At 34.0% G+C, this 18223-nt stretch overlaps 2 protein-coding genes across 2 annotated transcripts; both read right to left on the bottom strand.

Moving 5' to 3' along the window:
* Positions 1 to 4720: 4720 nt before the first annotated feature.
* LOC113552747 (glucose dehydrogenase [FAD, quinone]-like) lies at positions 4721 to 11059 on the bottom strand. The gene is made up of 3 exons (XM_026955642.1): positions 10037 to 11059; positions 6655 to 7160; positions 4721 to 6021 (listed from the first exon to the last, which is right to left on the bottom strand). Exons 1-3 carry the CDS (start codon positions 10773 to 10775, stop codon positions 5368 to 5370), a joined length of 1899 nt encoding a protein of 632 aa, XP_026811443.1. The 5' UTR covers positions 10776 to 11059; the 3' UTR covers positions 4721 to 5367.
* Positions 11060 to 11852: 793 nt separating this feature from the next.
* Positions 11853 to 16948, bottom strand: LOC113553641 (glucose dehydrogenase [FAD, quinone]-like). The gene is given in 5 exon segments (XM_026957080.1): positions 11853 to 12902; positions 12990 to 13494; positions 13647 to 14127; positions 16495 to 16887; positions 16889 to 16948. Coding segments are annotated over 5 exon segments (2139 nt in total). The 3' UTR covers positions 11853 to 12202.
* Positions 16949 to 18223: the final 1275 nt, after the last annotated feature.

The following is an 18223-nucleotide window of genomic DNA, read 5'->3' as shown; positions in this document are numbered from 1 at the left end:
AACAAACGATAATTGACTATGGCTATGATTCATAGCCACATAGTTACGTGCTCTAATATTGAACCAAAAGTAAATTGTGTATCACAATATTTCTTAACCAACATTAAACTATCATTTATAGAGATATAACAAAAAATTCTAAATTTTCTACCTGAAAAACAATATTTTTTTTTTTTGCTTCATTTAACACAGTATTTTTAAAATGTAAATTTATTAATTCATGTATATGTATTGTATAATAGATACAATTTATAATAAGTAAATACATGTATATAAGCAGGTATAATGATTTTTTAACTTGTCATAGTTATAATTAAATTAAAAATATTTATATATTAATAAACAATTTGATAAAAGTTTTTTAATGTTCATTAAATACATAATTTATTACCTATAATATTATTAAATGCAAGTATAATTTATTTTGCCAATAGTAACGATGTATCAACATGTTTACACTCACCGAATACTAAGAAATTGATTTTAACTTTAAAGATATGAAATCTAAAAATGAATGTAATGAAACAAGAAAACAATTTAACGTAGTTTATTTTGAATTATACAAACTAAAAACCATAGATGTTGGCAGTATTTGAGTAAAAATATTTGAGTACATGTATTTAAATACTGTCTTGGACGTATTTGTATTTGAAAATCAAAAACTTTTGATAAACAAATTATTCATCACTCAACACATATTTTTTTTTTTTTGAAAAATATACTATTTTTCTATTTTATTTATATTTTTCATTCCTAGATGTTGAGAACCCCTGTCCCCTATTGCCGATGTCTCGTTCATTTTTGAATGTGATTATTACAAAATATAAATGTACTTAAATGCAACAAAATTTTTTTGGAAATGATTTCTTTTTTTTAATTGCTTTTTATATCCTCGTATTTTATATTTCATGAACAACTGTTCAATTATTAATTGAAATACTACTACCTAATATTAAAGAATTGCTATAATATAACAAGTTTTATTTATTTTTATTTTTTAGAACACAATTAAGTAAGTGGTACAAAAAGTTCTAATTATACCTAGTTGAATGTAACATGACAATTTTAAATTAGTTATTACAGCATTAATTTGGCAAGCTAACTAGAAGAAAAGTAAAAAAAAAAGTATTTGAAAAGAATTTAAATACATGGTAAGTATTTGTATTTGTTCTTAAATATGTTTTCTTGAAAGTATTTTAAATGTATTTTAAATACTCTCTGAATGGATTTACTTGCATCTGTATTTAAATACAATTTTAAAAGTATCTTTTACAATACTGGAAATATTATATATTTATTGTAACACTATAAAAAAACCTTTTTAAGATGTTATTAAATGCAGTTATTTATACAATATTATAGTTATATTATTTGTATATTTTGTTATTTATTGACACAAATAATGATGTTTTAATAACAATATGATAATATATATATATAATTATTTATATTATGTTAGTAATACTCATTTACGTAAAAATAAGTAATATTTTTATAAGTTCTTTAAATGCGTGATTATAATTTTTATTAATCACCCGATATTATATAAAATTCTATATTGTTAAATTGTATAAATTATAGAAGTCCTTATAACATGTATTTAATGTTGCTCTTATTTATTTTATATTATGATTCTTTAGGTGCCTATTGAATATTTAACAATCACGAATCATTGAGGTATTTTTGAATTTTTTTTTATTCTTTTTAAAAGTGTATTACTAAATGGATAAAAAGTAAACCAAACTATTGTCTGTAAAATATTTGGTAAATATCACAAGTAGTACTATAAAAAAAAATATTGCATAATATTTTATATTGCATCAAAAAATATTTAGCAATATATTTTAAATTCGTTTGTTTATTTTATGATAAATTAAGTTTAAAACATTAAAATGTGTAGATTAATAACATGTCGAATAAAGATAATTTTACACTAATCTCTAAAAATGTTAGAAATATATATTTTATAATTATAGTAGTTACTTGTACTTATTATGGGTACTATTAATATTTTATTAAAATCCATTTTAAATCAATTTAATTGAATGTTTTGTTTTAAACTTAAAACCCAATAATACATAATTTGATAAAACTAGAAGATTTCAAAAAAAATATATTTAGAAATTATTTTCTTTTACTTATATAACTTATCATAAATATGTATGTATTTATATTAACCACACTCATCTAAATAAATAAAATCAAATAGTTGCACTTAACTCAGACTTGACCTAGGAGTTTTGCTTCAGTAAATATCGATAGTAAGTGTCGATATAGTTGAACGGTTATTGTGGTGAGCCACACACAGACTGCCGACTGGTAAGTTACGTAGGTTGTAGATAGCCTTGACAGAAAGGGAAAAATCCCTTAAAGGATTATCCAAAACAAATAATGATATGTGACCTTCGGAAGAAATTTTAACAAAAATCACGACGTAATCTTTAACCAAAATAACAACTTTACCTGATTACTATTACTGATCTAAATATAATATCTTCAAGTATATTGGCGAACATTGGCTTTTATAAATATATTTAAAAAATCTGATTTGAGCTCCTATGTCGTATCTTTCATAAAAATAATAGCAAAGATAATTCTAGTTATTTCGTATTTCTTAAATGTCAACTCTTACAATAGGTATGTGTGCACAATAAAAATTGAATTTTTCACAGTAGTAAATTATAAGGTATCAAGTTGAATTAATGAAAAAAAAACACAATTTATTCTTTATTAATTAATATGGGTTTGATTACTATTTTGATACTATTTGTATTCAATTCGGGACTGAGCCCACTAGAAATAAACTACATTAACAATAATTCATTGTATTTTTTTTATCCAATAAAGATATTTTCAAAATGTTTCGTCTTAAATACCTATTATTCATCTATATAAACTAGAAATAAATAATAAGCAAAGATAGTAGTTGCATAATTCAACATTCAACAAAACAGGTAAATTTTTTTAAATTCTTACCATTTTCTTAAAAATTATAAAAAATACTACCAATTATTTTTTGTAAATTTTATCTAAGTTTGAAGATACTCTATGCACATTTATTTTTATAATTTACCATCCGACTGCTGTATATTTAGTTATTTGTCGATTTTCTGTTACTTTTATAATAATACATTATAATTTTAAACAGAATATAATTTCAATCTAGAACTCTAAGGTTAATTTTAAATATTTTTCATTTAGTACTAATATTTAATTTATAAATCTTAAAAATTAGAATGCTTGGATAATTTTTTTGTTTAACATTTTTAATTTGAATTACATTACTTTCCTCATTATTAAGTAATTAGAAATAAATACCTGATATAACTTGAATTTTTGTATTCTTGTCTGAAACATTTTAATACAATCTTTATATATTATTTTATAAGCATTTCAAGTTTTAAAAACATATTTCACTTAAAATCGAATACTCGTAAAAAATTAAAAACAATATTCCAAGTGCAAGTAACATTTACTAGGTGCGCTGTAATTACTAATAACTAATTATTCATAAATCTTTTTTAATATTTACAAGAAATACAAAATTTAAATTATTATTAGTGTAAAATCTACTAAATTATAATTTATTGTAATGTTAATTATAATTAGTATACACTCCATATTCACTTACGAAGTAAATAATTAAATACTTAATAGATTTTATATTAATAATTATTTATTACTGTGTTACATTTACTTTCATTATTGTTTTTTTTTTTTTTTAATATAACGAAGTATCATATAGTAAATATTTTATTATACATTTTGACTTTCATATACATAATACTACAAGTGTAAGTTGTTATAATAACGTCAATTCACGCATGCATAAACTACGACCTGTTGTTTATATCATTATATAATTATACGAAATGACCTTTGTGTGTTTATTCAAACATTAAACAAGCTTAATATTTATTTGTAAATAAAAAATTTTAAAAGAAAATAAAGTAATATGCCGTACATATTTTCGTTGGATATCACAAATCAAATTTAAAGTTGATCAAAACTGTAACTGGAATGGTTACCAAAAATGAACGTTTCATCATTGTGTACCGTTTTATTATTATAATGACGAAATGTATTTAAACAAAAATCAAAAATCTAGGACATATTACATTGAACTCATTTGTTTCGGTTCGATGATCGTCCTGGACCCAAATCGTTTTTAATCATTATTTATTGTTTATACGAACGCGCACAACGTGATACAGTTTTCTCCGGACCCCGCGTGTGTTGAGAAATACACCAAACCTCTTCTAAATGTCTACGAGAAACTATAATAATATAAAGCTGTATATTTAATATAAGCATTTATATACAATTATTTAATGTGTAACATTGCATCCGGGTCCGGTCACGATAAAATAAATTAATGAATTGATGAACTTAAACGTCGAAGATACAATATAGTACCTATCAGTATTGTATACATAATGTATACAGACGAGATGGGACAATGACTAACGATACTTTTACAGTAATAATAGCTAATAATTGTTCGTAGATATAACATTGCGTAATAATAATGTGATTGTAATATTATAATAGTCGTTTAACAATAAATCGAAACTAAAATGACATTAAACAAATTCTAAATAATATGTTTATAATATGCTTACGTATTATATCAATACTAATCTAAACAATAATAAAAAATTATAAAATATCATTATTATTATATTTTCTTTAATTTATTTTTATAATGAATAATGCTGTAGTGCCATAATTTTTTCCAAATATTTAAATGATGAAAACTGACAAAACTATAAAGTTACTTTTCCAGAATCTGACGATTGTCAAGTATGCGTCTTACATATTTTAAATATTAAAATTACCCGATTATTACTCGTTTGGTTTTCCTAAAAATATGTACTTCTGTTAGATTATTAATTTCTGTACGGGTATATTAAATTATGTTCTTGGTTCTTATAATTTTTTATCATCTTAACTTTTGTCCATAAATATTAATTCCAAAATAAAATCCAGAACACAGTAAAAGCAAATGTTTTATTTAATTAAATAACTTAAAACCATTAACCTTCTTATGCATAAAGGCTATTTTGGTCTTGAAAATATATTATGTTTTTTATATCTTAAAAGTCAAGGTCGTTAATAAATTCTAATAGTATATACACTTCTTACTTATTTAGAATACTTATTAGGACTGTTTTTACATCGATGATTTGTTTTTCGACACAAAAAAAAAATACACTGAAAACACGTGTGTGTAATCGCCTGTACACGTCATCCGAGAAACGCAGAAAAAATAAATAATGGCAAATTAAAAATACAACGTATACAGCGTATGGCCTTTGCGGCCAGGTTCGCGACGACTACAATATGTCGCAAATAATATTTGTCATATCATCGTGCGGTCGTTGGCTGTTTGTACGGCGGCACGTTGTTCTCGTGCACATATGCACTCCACGTCTGCTTGACCAGATCCGAGCCCTTTTCGGCCACCATTATGACCGGCGCTATGGGATTGCAGTTGGGCCCGGTGGGGAACACGGACGCGTCCATCACCCTCAGGTTGGCCACGCCGAGCACCCGGAGCTCCGGGTCGACCACCGTCTCCGGGTCGTCGGTCGGTCCCATCTTGCAGGTACCCGAATGGTGGTTCTCGGGCCTCGTGTCGGTGACCACCACACACGCCCAGTACGCGTCCGAGTCGTACTCGTGCTGCGCGCATTCCTGGTACGGCGTAATGTCCGGCTGCATGTCCCACTTGCTCATCGCTCGCGTGCGCATCAACGCCAACACGATCCGTATGCTCTCCACCATGGCCAGCACGTCCCGCGGGTCCTGAAAGTAATTGGGCTGGATGATCGGGTCGTCCAGCGGGTTGCCGGTCCGCAGCGCTATGTAGCCCTTGCTCCTCGTCAACAGGTACGTCGGTCTTGCCCACACGTACGCCCTCGCGCCGTCATAATCCCGGTACGCCGGCCCGTCCGGATCCATCGGGATCTTGTCACAGTTGGGCGCCAGACCGTCGAAGTACACCTGTGCGTCGGGCACCTGTATCGTAACACACGCGTAAACGCATACATATATTAATCACGCCGAAAAGATACAACGTTCCCGTCTAATTTATACGTATAAATAACTAGGTATTTAGGTCATAGTGTCGATCGTCGGATTGGTCTTACGTATAGTAATGCGCACACACGCCGTTCGAACGTCGACAGCCGATCGCGGCGAGTTGCGGGTTACTCGTACACGACGACCTAACCCATAGACGTGTTTATGGGTCTTGCCTGGTCCTGCACAGGCATGACCTGCGAAATTTGATCTAACTTATTACATTATAAATTGTGGTGCAAAATATAACCTTATTTTTTTCTCAGTTTCTGATTTCATATAATTTTTTTTTTAATTTTCATCATGTGGACTTAAAACGTTTATATTTATAATTATAGTACTATAAAAATTGATAATTCTAGTGCAGTAACCCTATCCTCCTGGATATGCCACTGTTGTGCACGACCTGCGAATGAAGCCTAGACACGCCTATGACCTAACCTAATACAGTGGACGCCCGATAACTCGAATCGGTTAGGGGCGAAAATAAAATTCGAGTTATCGAAAATTCGACTTATAGAGGTTTGAGTTATCGAGATTCCACTGTATATTTAAGAAAATACTGCTCACCCCGTCGACCGAGTACGAGGTGGTCAAGAATCCTGTGGTCTGCGTGAGTCCCGTGCTGGCCAGTGGGCCGGTGCGCGTGGCCAGGAACTCGGACACCGCGTCCATGGTCAGGTAGTGCGCTTCCTCGGATGCGTTTACCGTGGCAGCGACGCTGACGGACACGTGGTGCTGCAGGTTCCGACCGACCGGCAGATCCTGGAAAACGGTGACACCAGCCCGGAGCAGTTCCTCGGCCGGCCCAATGCCAGACACCAGGAGCAGGTGCGCGGAACCGACGACGCCCGCCGACAGGATCACTTCCTTTCGGGCGCGCACCATGTGCTCGCCGTACTGGTCCACGTACTTGACGCCCTGCACGCGATTGTTCAGCTTGTTCAACACCAACCCAGTCACGCGACTGTTGATCTTCACGAACAGGTTAGGTCTGTCGTGAGCGGGCCGCAAGTACGCCCGTGAAGTGCTCATTCGCAGGCCGCCATCCACCATCACCTGGGCTATGGAAAACCCTACGACAGAAATTTACAATAATATTTGATTATTTGATTTTGTCTATACTTTAATGTCATACCACATGATTTAACAGTAATATTTAAATTTTCTTATAAAAAATGCTCGATCTGGTAATGACGATTTTTCAAAATAGGGTTGTATATTGTATAATACGAGCACGATTTGGCATCACGATTTTACATTCTCCCAGCACAATACGCATTACACACAATAGCGTATTGTATAGGTACGGCTGTCTGAACTACAAGTGTTTATTACCGTGTCGGGTTTATTTGAAAATGTATATAAAAAAAAAAATATATACATGCCCAATGTTCGACTACACAACGCGTTACTATTCAATGCACCACCGCCGGCCAAACATATATATTTTCATCAATAATAGCTGTGCCTACTATATTTCACACAGTAGGCAATACTGTTATGAAATCGACCAATAAACTGTTTATAATAATAATACATCATATTATTGTACGATTTTGTATCGTAAGTGTTACTTAAACGTCTAGTCGACAATTTTTAGTACCCCATAATCCACATAGTTAGTAGACACGGATAACGCGATACACGTGGACGTATTTAATGTACATAATATTTATTAATTCCTGCCAGAAGAAAGAAAAATAATAAACGGGATAGATACAAAGACGTATTATTTAACAAATATACCTATTTACGTTATTTTCCACTAAACTATGGCTGCACGTACGTTTGTGAAATCTATTTTAATGCGAATTCGTCACTACTGACATTATGTTTTATAACAACTTTTTCGTATTCCGTTATCTCTGTGAAAATATTACAAAATATAAATTAATTCAATTTAATCAAAAACGTGTTTTTATTTCCAGGCCGATCGGTTGTTCCTCTTCCATAGAATTAATACTATAGTCTCGAGTTCTCGACTCAATAAACACATAACTGCAGTAATTTTCCGATTTGTGTGTGAATCGTTACATTCCGATTGCATGTTAACCCATATTATAATATAATAATTATTAGGTATGTGTAGCGTGGTTTAGTTTATACTATTGTACACAAATGATTTGCATCTTAAGTTTAGCAAATAATACTTAACTCATAAAAAATATAATGACAGTTTTTTTTATAAAATTCAAAAATAGGTAATAAATAGAGATATTTTTTTTTTTTACTCTGGTTTTGTGAAACTTAGATGATGGTAGGCGATATAAGGGGTAAAATTAAGGAAATCATTTACCTCTTCACCGGTGACATACTGTCAGGAGGAAGAAACACCCTTGTTTTTTAGAAAGTGGCAATTGTTTTAAGGTTAAGTCCTCTCTCTCACTCACTATATAACACACTCATTTAATTGAATAATAAAATAAATTAAGTATAATGTTAACCATTACTGTAACTGATAGATTGACAATATTAAGTTATCGATTTTATATAAATATATATTTACATGTGGTGTTAAATCGAATAAACATAATATTATATTTCAAACTAAAAATTGTTAAACAACCTTACTCCCTATCATCTTCCCACGCGTTTCTTTATGGTGACTTATTGTACAAATTCACGTCACCATTCACAGCTAAAAAATCTAATAATCGTGTTCGCATATTTATGTGGTGTAATAAAAGAAATAGATTCAAATTACAAGCATTATTATAATTTTTTGGTACAAGTGAAATTGGCGCTTTAGGACATTTGACACATATTATACATATCGATTCATTATAAGGCTTGGAAATTAATAATTATATTATTTGTCTTGATCGTACTTTGTACATGCTACAATTACTTTGATGACATCCGATTGGCTGCACATTTATTTTGAAATAAGTATTATACATTTATTTTTTTTTATTTTTTTATAAGATATTTATAATGATTGTAAGTAACGATAATTAAATACGAAATTATATTTTAAACCATTCATATAATTTATTATAATATATACAAGGCTGCTTAGTGTACCAGTGTTAGAATTTTATGAAATTGGAATACTCTAACAAAATAAAAAATTTTAATAGGTCAAAAAAACACTGGTATCACCAAATTTTCAATTTATCTCCTCAAATTAATATTCAAATTTATTGTGTGTAAATTAATGAAATGGCAATGCAACAAAAATCATAAACCAGTTTTAAATATATCGCTATTTAATACTATCCTCTGTGGTCACAACCATAAAACTTTATATACCTACACGTATTTTCCCGTCCTAACATACCGTTATTTTTTTTTGTGATGCAAACTCGTACCTTTAGCAAACATTCGATAAACTACTTTTCATAAAACTTTCATCCGTCGTTTTTATTTTAAATATTATATTATTTAATCTACGGATTATAATATATATATAAAATGTTTACTGTACTACTATGGTTTAAACATTAATCAAAAAATATTTACTCTTAATATTTATACATACATTTCCTATAATCTGTATTATTTTAGTTTTTTATTTACTTCCGATTTCCAAATGTATAATATAATCGTATCACGGAAAATGAGTTAGCAGCTGAATGTGGCATATAAATTCCAAGCGCATACTTTATTATCAATCATAACTTCATAGCAAATCACGAGATCAGATTTGTGGGAATCAGGTTTTACACTATTTTAACTGCAGCAAGGCATCGCATTTCAAGCACGTACACAACAACTATAATAACCATAAACACTATTTGGGCTTATTTCAAAATTATAATAATAATACCTGTAACCCCTCCTGCCAACCGCGTGTGCGTTGCATTGCTGCACATGTAGTTAAAAAAAAACTCTAAATTCCTCGAAAATTATTTATGAATGGTATAACACACTCTGATGTGATATAGTTGCCGTTAAATTATACTCGTGCATTATCATATCGTGTATACATCAGCAATAATGTACGCACCTGTTTGATTGCGTCCGTTAAGGTCACCGGTTCTGTAGCCCAACTCGGCACCGGCCTGCACGATGGACTCTGCCATCTCGGGACGGTGAGCGAACCGCTGCACTGACACGGGACCGTCGAACCCGTGATACTCGGGCTCCACCATGTCGGTGTCCTTGTTCCTCTCGGACTTCTTGAAGTACGGCAGAACGTCCTCGTAGCCCCAGCCCACTACCCCCGAGTCGCGCCATCCGTCGTACACGCGCCGGTGGCCCCTCGAGTACATCATGCCCGTCATGGCCCCGGTGCCGCCCAACATCTTGCCCCGCGGCCACGCGCATATTCCGCCCGCGCCCAGGCACGCGTTGCCCTGCGGCTCGGTCAGGTACCGCCAGTCGAGGTCGGTGCCCATCGCGGCCGACGCGAACGCCGGCACCGACGTGGCCGACGGCTCCTCGGGCCCGGCCTCCAGCAGTCCGACCGTCCAGCCGGCCACCTCGCTCAGCCGGGACGCCACCACGGAACCGGCCACGCCGCCGCCGACCACCACGAAATCCAGCTCTTCCGGATACACCGGACCGGACGGAAACGGCCGGCGGCCCGTGGCCCGTCGACACGGGTCCGTCACCGAGCACTGTGACCGGATCACCAGGTCCACCAACGACATGAAAAACGCCAGGCCGCCGGTGTTGCCGCACGACCCGGACAGGAACGACGAGTCGGACCACGAGCACTCGCAACTTCCGCCGGAAGTAGGCATGACGGTCGGCAGTGTTCGTTATGTCAAGCGGCACCGGACGATGTGCAATTATTTTAGCGACCACCACAAGTGTATAATATATTGTGTGCGCGCGTGTGACGTCGGCAAATCGACGAGAGAACGCGGATTCGGGATTTAGCGCACGCTCGCGGTCGCCGGACGTGTGTGGTGATTTAGGTGCCGGTGCTGTAGTACAGCAGTGAAACGAGTCGAGCTACGACGACGGTCCAAGTATAATAATTATCTGCCGCAGTCATTTCATCCGTAACCAGTGGCTCCGGAGACGTATTCTACACTGAACTCGGTGTGTTCTGTTCTTGAAAAACATAAACGAATATCGATTGAAAATATAATATATCGACTTGGCGCTTAGATGTCCCGTGGCCAATCAACTTTCTCTATTGTTTCAAGCCCAGTAGTGTAGTGTTATAATCATAATAATCCGCAGAGTGGGCATATAAGAAAGTAAAAACTGAGGAGAATTTTTTTTTTTTTTTTTTACTTTCGGATATCCCAGTCGGACGACTAACGAGTTCTCCAAAAACCAGTTATGAGTATATAAATGAAAAATATAGGCTTTTAAAAAAATACATAATCCGTAATCAATCATCCTCCCAGAAAATTCAATTTGAAATCGACGTGTTTTCGTTGCTAAAATACATTCTCGGGTATCGCTTTATTATCATTAATTAACATATTATAATATGCGTAGAATACACATTGTGCATATTATTATAATACTATTATAACATGCGATACACTCGCATACTTCATTCTCAATATCAGTATTACTTTCAGTGCCTATACGTATTAACTTACATAGCACCCATATAAATTTGACTTTTTTCGATGAATATACTGATATAATATTAATATCGTATTAAAATAAATAATTTATATTTTTCATTTTATTCGTCATCATATCTCGACTATTATTACAAATAAATAACAATTATGTATACACACTTAAGCTAAACTATTAACAGTTCATAATAATATTTATAAGATATTAAATACGGTATTTATAATAGTATAAAATAATAATTTACTTAAATTTATTTTGAAATCATCTATGCTTACTCGTCAGTTTCTGAGATAAATATTGATATTTATTAAAAGTGTAAACAATTACAAATTACATTCGATTTACAATTATTGTTGTACGTTTTGTATAATAATGTACGATATACATTTTCATATTTGAAAAATATATTCTCGCAACAATTAATATTATATCTGAATAAACTAAATTCCATCCATATTAGTAGGTACAATACGATTATTAGTGGTAATAATCGATAATTGGTTAGTGATTAGGTATACAAAAAATATAAATATCGATAATAACTTTGTCATTTAAATTTCATTTCTGTAAATATATCTATCAATCAGATTATCTCTATACTCAGATGTACTCGGATAACGGTTTACCACCATCTCCTGAATGTCTTCTTGACATATCGCGTATTAAGTATTTTCGTGTGTCCGGCCCAATCTTGTTTGATCATGTCAGACGCCTTTTCCGCTATCATTATTGTTGGCGCGTTGGTGTTGCCGTTAACAATCGTAGGCATTATAGAAGCGTCTACCACCCTCAAACCTTTGATGCCTCTCACCCTTAACCGTTCGTCCACCACGGCATATTCGTCGTTCTCTGGACCCATCTTGCACGTGCCGACCGGGTGGTAAATGGTCATGGTGTAATGACGAGCCTGGCATTCCCAGTATTCGTCGGACAAAAACTCGTAACTCTCGCACCCTGGCGTAGGGATGTCGTGTATAGTGGTATTGATCTTGCTCATTGCCACTGTCCGGCTGATGGCGTATCCGATTTTGGCACCCTCCACCATAGTTTTGATGTCCCGCGGGTCGCTGAAGTAATTTGGCACGATTTTCGGCGCAGCGTAAGGGTTGGAACTTGTGATCTCAATGTAGCCTCGGCTGTACGGCCTCAGCAGCAACGGCGCTATCGTAAAAGCGTCTTGGTATAGTATGGGTTCGAAAACTTGCTCGTAGTACTCGTCGGTGATGCCAACGTCCCGTTTGTTCAATAGACCACCGTCGTCGTTGTCCCCAGCCGTTGCCATGAAAAGCTGAACGTCCGGCCAATCGAAATCATCATTATAGCTGCAACGAGAAAACCGCATATAACAGAGATAAAATAACAAAACCGAAACAAAACTTAGAAAACTATGTGGACATAAGCTCGCTCACCGTGTGTTTACAAAACCCATGACTTCGCCAAGCGGTATCCTGTAGAGCGGTCCCATTTTGTCGCGGAAGAATTGGATGAACGAGTTGAGCGTCAACACCCTCGGTAACACTATCCCCAGGCCGAGGGGGTTGGATTCGTCGGGTGAATCAAATAGGTATGTTACTCCGCCCATCGCGATGTGATCTTGCAGGTTCTGGCCCACGCCGGGTATGTGTTTGGTGATTTTGACGCCGGCTTTGCGTATCTTGTCGGCAGGCCCTATCCCGGACAACATCAACAGGTGTGGCGAATTTATTGCGCCCGCCGAGAGCACTACTTCTTTCTCGACTCTCACCAACGTCGGTATTGTCCCAAGTTTCGATATCAGTACACCCGTTGCACGGCCGTTTTCTATTACGATTTTTAAGGCATGCGTGTGTAAGCTGATATGAAGGTTTGGACGATTTTTGATTGGCCTCAAAAACGCTTTGGCCGTACTGCACCTTAGTCCGTCTCTTAGAGTTCCTAAAAAATCATATGCGTTACACAATTCAATAAACTTTTAAAACTCTTAATGCGAAATTTAAACACCGACGTGGGTAATAATAAATATCAGAAACACACGATAAATGTTTCGTTTGTTGCCTACCGCATTTTATTAGTTATATAATTAGTACCTTGAGATCGCGTGAATCCTGTCTGACTCTGGCCGTTTATATCGACTTCGTCGTAACCGACCTCCTTGACAGCTTCCAAAAAACTTTCCACGATCGGTGATTGCGACCGGAAGTGCTCCACGCTCAAGTATCCTCCTGTACCGTGGTACTCCGAATCCACGAGCTCCGGTATCCTCATGTCCTGGGACTTGATGAAGTATGGCAATACATCCTCGTAGCTCCAGCCCTCGTTTCCGGCGTCTTGCCATGCGTCGTAGTCCTTCCGGTTGCCCCTAACATAGAACATAGCGTTCAGGACACTGCTGCCACCGATAACTTTGCCCCGGGGCCAGCTAGATTGGTTCCCGTTGAAGCCCAAGCATGACGAATGACTGGGTTCTGTTTTATACTGCCAGTCAACAGACGTACGCTGGAGGGAAGGATATAGCAGCGGTATATCTGACAATGCCGGTTCGTCGATTCCAGCCTCTATTAATAGAACCTAAAAAACGAGAACGATTGTTATTACTTGTTAATTGTTATAGTATTCGTTTACTTTCTAGATACATATTTTTTCTCATTACCTACGATCGATTCATATATCGCATACCTATATTTGCAACTATAGTTTAATTGTATTTTAAATTGCATTTTTATCAATTACAAATTGAATACGATTATTGTTTTAATAATAATTTAACGCGTTAGTAAATAGAAAACAATAATTACGATTTTAGAATTTTTTTTATTTCGCAATATCTGTATGATTTATAATTTCATCTACTATTCATTCAAATTATATATAATAATATAAAAGTATTATTATGATTGTGTTATGATAATAATACATTTTTTAGTAAACTTATTCAAATACGTTTCAAAGTTTGATTTCACTGTTAAATTAAAACTGTGATATAATTTACAAATTAAATTTAAATAGGTTTAATTTGATTGATTAATGATTATTAATCATTGTAATTTGTAATGAATTTATTTTACGTAAACACAATATTCTATTCTATACATTTGTGACAACATATTGAAAAAATATAAAAATAAGATACAAAATCTTTATAATATAATTTTTAAATAAATAATTAAATTACAAATAAAATTATTAAATTTAATTAAGTACCCCCAAGCTCCTTATATATTTATTATTTAAAATTATAATTTATAACTATATCAAACTTATAATAAATATTATATTTTATGTAAAAAGATATTTTTTACTGAAAGTAAGTAATTTTTACGAGAAGTAAATAAACAAATTTCCAGTATATTATCAATTAATATGTACCTATAATTTTTATCTGTAAACATAAAACTACTTTAATGGCTAGCAATTTAAAATCAAGAATTATAAGCTTATTTTCGCATACATTTATACAGCTCTGTTACCCCAGCACTGCCATGTATGAAACTGAATATAAAAATTTTCCAGTACTATGTACTTTATTTTGTACAACCAAACTAAAATTTTGTGCACCTCCCCGATCACGAGAAAACACGATTTCCCTGTGTCCGTGCTGTGATTTTTTATTTTATTACCTTGTAAAAATTTAAATTTAAAAAGCAAATTACTTGATAACTATATTAAACAAACATTAAATATACATGTTTAGTAAGTATTTTGTTTACTCTAAATGACAGGTGAAAATAGAGGAAGAAAACCTAAAATTGAATTCATCAGCATTATCGAAAACGAAATAGTTAAGTTTTAACATGACATTTTTCAGAACGGAAATAGTAAGATTCATATTATTTTAATTAATATTATCACTGTATTATAATTTAAAATTTCGAAAATGTGTGTACTAGAAAAATATCCTATAATGGCAGTGCATAATACTAGTACCCAATTAATTTATTTGCAATTATACCACTAATTTTATTCTTATCATTGCTTAGTATGATGAATCGAATAAATTCACTATAACTGCGTAGTTACTTCTCGGTTTTTAATAATTTAGCAAATACAAAAATTACATAATTTAACCACTAAATAAAAGTATAAATAAAATAAAAATATCTTCTCACCTATGAACTCGTATAATCGTGCATTATAAACATTTTTGACAGGTTAGAGATACACATTTTTATACAATATACTCAATATCAAAATAACTACTTAAAAAAAAAAAAAACTACATAAAAATGTCTTCATGGTATTGCACCATACGCGTTGACATTTGACACTATATAATATACACTAGATATATAATGAACAAAACGACTCGGGTTCCATTTTTCGATTGTCGCGTTTCGTTTGACCAAAAACATAAAAAAATATTTTATTCGTTCTATGTAATCTAATTGTAAACATAAACATACCTGTACGTTATATCCTACGCGAAACTGATTGTAGCGGTGTTATCTGACGGTTTACCGGTTTTGTCATAAATTACAATCTAAATGACAGGTTATGATATAGTAACTTACAATTTAGACGTTTTAGTATTTATCACGCTATTTTGTTATTCTCCGATATTGTAATTTGTAACACTGTAATAGTAAAATCGTTTAATAAATCGCTCTTCGCCAATTACTTTTAGTTGTGTTGGGCTTTTTTTTTAATAAAATGTCCTTGTTCTCTGTCCCCTCCCGTCAAATCATCCAGTTTTTTGTATTCAAATTCACTTAATGTTTTTACGGAATATTGAGTCGATTCAAACTATATTTTTTAGAACATGTGTTACCTAACATGACGGATTTTTACACGCAATCAATTATTATTGTTATTTTCAATTATTCAATTTCTTATTTAAGACATTTTGTGTTTTTACAATAACATCAGTGCACGCACTCAACCGCTACAACCTTTATCGCGATAACGAGGAGGGGTTAGGTGAATATGTTTTTTCATTACCGTCCAGTTGGCGTTCTCGGACAGACGATTGGCCATGACGGAGCCCGCGGAACCGCCGCCGATCACCACGAAATCGTACTTGTCGCCGATCTCGGCGATCCGCCGGTCCTCGAGCCGGTGATCGATGTCCTCGATGTCGGGCCGGAAGAACAGTATGGCCACGCGGAGGAGCATTATGTAGCTGACGCTGGGCCCGTACGACATGGCGATCCGGGCGGCCAGCCGGGCCGTGAACGGGTTGGGCGCCATGCGCGACGGCGGCGACCGGTAAATGGACACTGCCGGAGGCGAACACGCCGGCGCGCGCGCGTGCCCCGCTACCTGCGCAGGGGAATCGGAACACACACGCACACGTCGAGCACACGTACGCGCGCGCGAAATTCGGACGGCGGCGGACGAGATTCGCGATTCGCGGCTGGCGATGTGCAGACGACCGACAAGGCGATAATGACATTATCGCATATTGTCATGTCCGTCGGCCGAGTATGTGTATAATAATATTATACACACGTGTGTACCGGAAAGACGACGCGATAGGTAATAATATAATATTATACTCGTTATTATTATTGTTATTTTTTTTTTCGGGTCTCTACTTCGCGTCGTCTCCAGTCATGCGACAACAACAATAATATCGTTGTGTACCTGTCGACGAAATGTTTTTACACTCCATCCAGTGGCGGTTCGTTGTTTGTTTTTCGCAATATCCACTCGTATGAAAAATACTCGTGCAATGATAATATACACATGACATGTACATTTTTTTAAAAATATTCCGGTCACCGCCAGGACCATTAGGCAGGATAGGCAACTGCCTAGGTCTCCGTTATTAGAGGACCTCGGATTTTTATGAACCTTTTTTTTTTCATCGTATTAAATAAATATAAGAGACATATAATATTTCAAAAAAATTAAAATAATTAATCCTTATCAGCGTAAAATGTAAATGAAAATAATAGGTACAAGAAATCTGTACCCTGTAGAGATGAAAAAAATTTATAACATTATAATTATGTTTGTGAAAATATATAAGTAAATACTAAAATGTAATAAATTATTATTTTGTTCTATACAACCCATTTGTGGAGAGGAGCTATGGCTATATACGCTACTGTTGACAATAAGGGGCCACATTTTTTATTTTGCCTACGGCCACAAAATGTCTAAATCAGGTCCTGGTCACCGCGTAAAACCCTTGTGATTTGAATTCGATATTTCGGTACCTCTAACACATAACTATCGTTATTTTACGCGAGTACATAGTTTGGTATATGTACATTGTACATTATAATCATTGGTGAGCTCCGAAATAAAATATAGAAATCCGAATTTTCGATTTTGAAAGTCAATATCCCAAGTTCGTAGCAGCAAAGTTGCATCTTATAAATCCATCTATCTTCTGTAGATCTTTTGATATTCTATCCCGACTATCAAAGGCTTATCATGTATAATGTGATATCGTATCTGTATATGAGAGTTAGCAAAACTTGCAAAACCTTCGACACACCACACTATACGTACACTATACGATAATGTACTTGACTATGTGCGCAAAGTTTTTAGAAACATAACATTATTATAATGGACATTTTTTCGAATAATAATCGAATTTAATGTTAGTTATCGACATTAAAAAAATGTATCTGTGCTCTTTTGACTAAATGTGCAAGTGAGTATAGAATATAGTATACGTTGAACCGTGGAGAAACGACGTTAAAATCGGTACATT

This window comes from Rhopalosiphum maidis, chromosome 2, assembly GCF_003676215.2.
Source record: "Rhopalosiphum maidis isolate BTI-1 chromosome 2, ASM367621v3, whole genome shotgun sequence".
Classification (NCBI taxonomy): Eukaryota; Metazoa; Arthropoda; class Insecta; order Hemiptera; family Aphididae; genus Rhopalosiphum; species Rhopalosiphum maidis.
The sequence above is the reverse complement of the archived record's forward strand: the minus strand, read 5'-3'. Positions and strand labels throughout refer to the sequence as shown.

Bases quoted from the DNA above. Each gene is read 5' to 3' on its own strand.
- LOC113552747 (XM_026955642.1), bottom strand. From the start codon at position 10,775: ATGCCTACTTCCGGCGGAAGTTGCGAGTGCTCGTGGTCCGACTCGTCG. The intron at 7,161-10,036 runs GTGCGTACATTA...TTTCTGTCGTAG, and splicing joins TAACGGACGCAATCAAACAG to GGTTTTCCATAGCCCAGGTG. The intron at 6,022-6,654 runs GTGAGCAGTATT...GTTACGATACAG, and splicing joins CCTCGTACTCGGTCGACGGG to GTGCCCGACGCACAGGTGTA.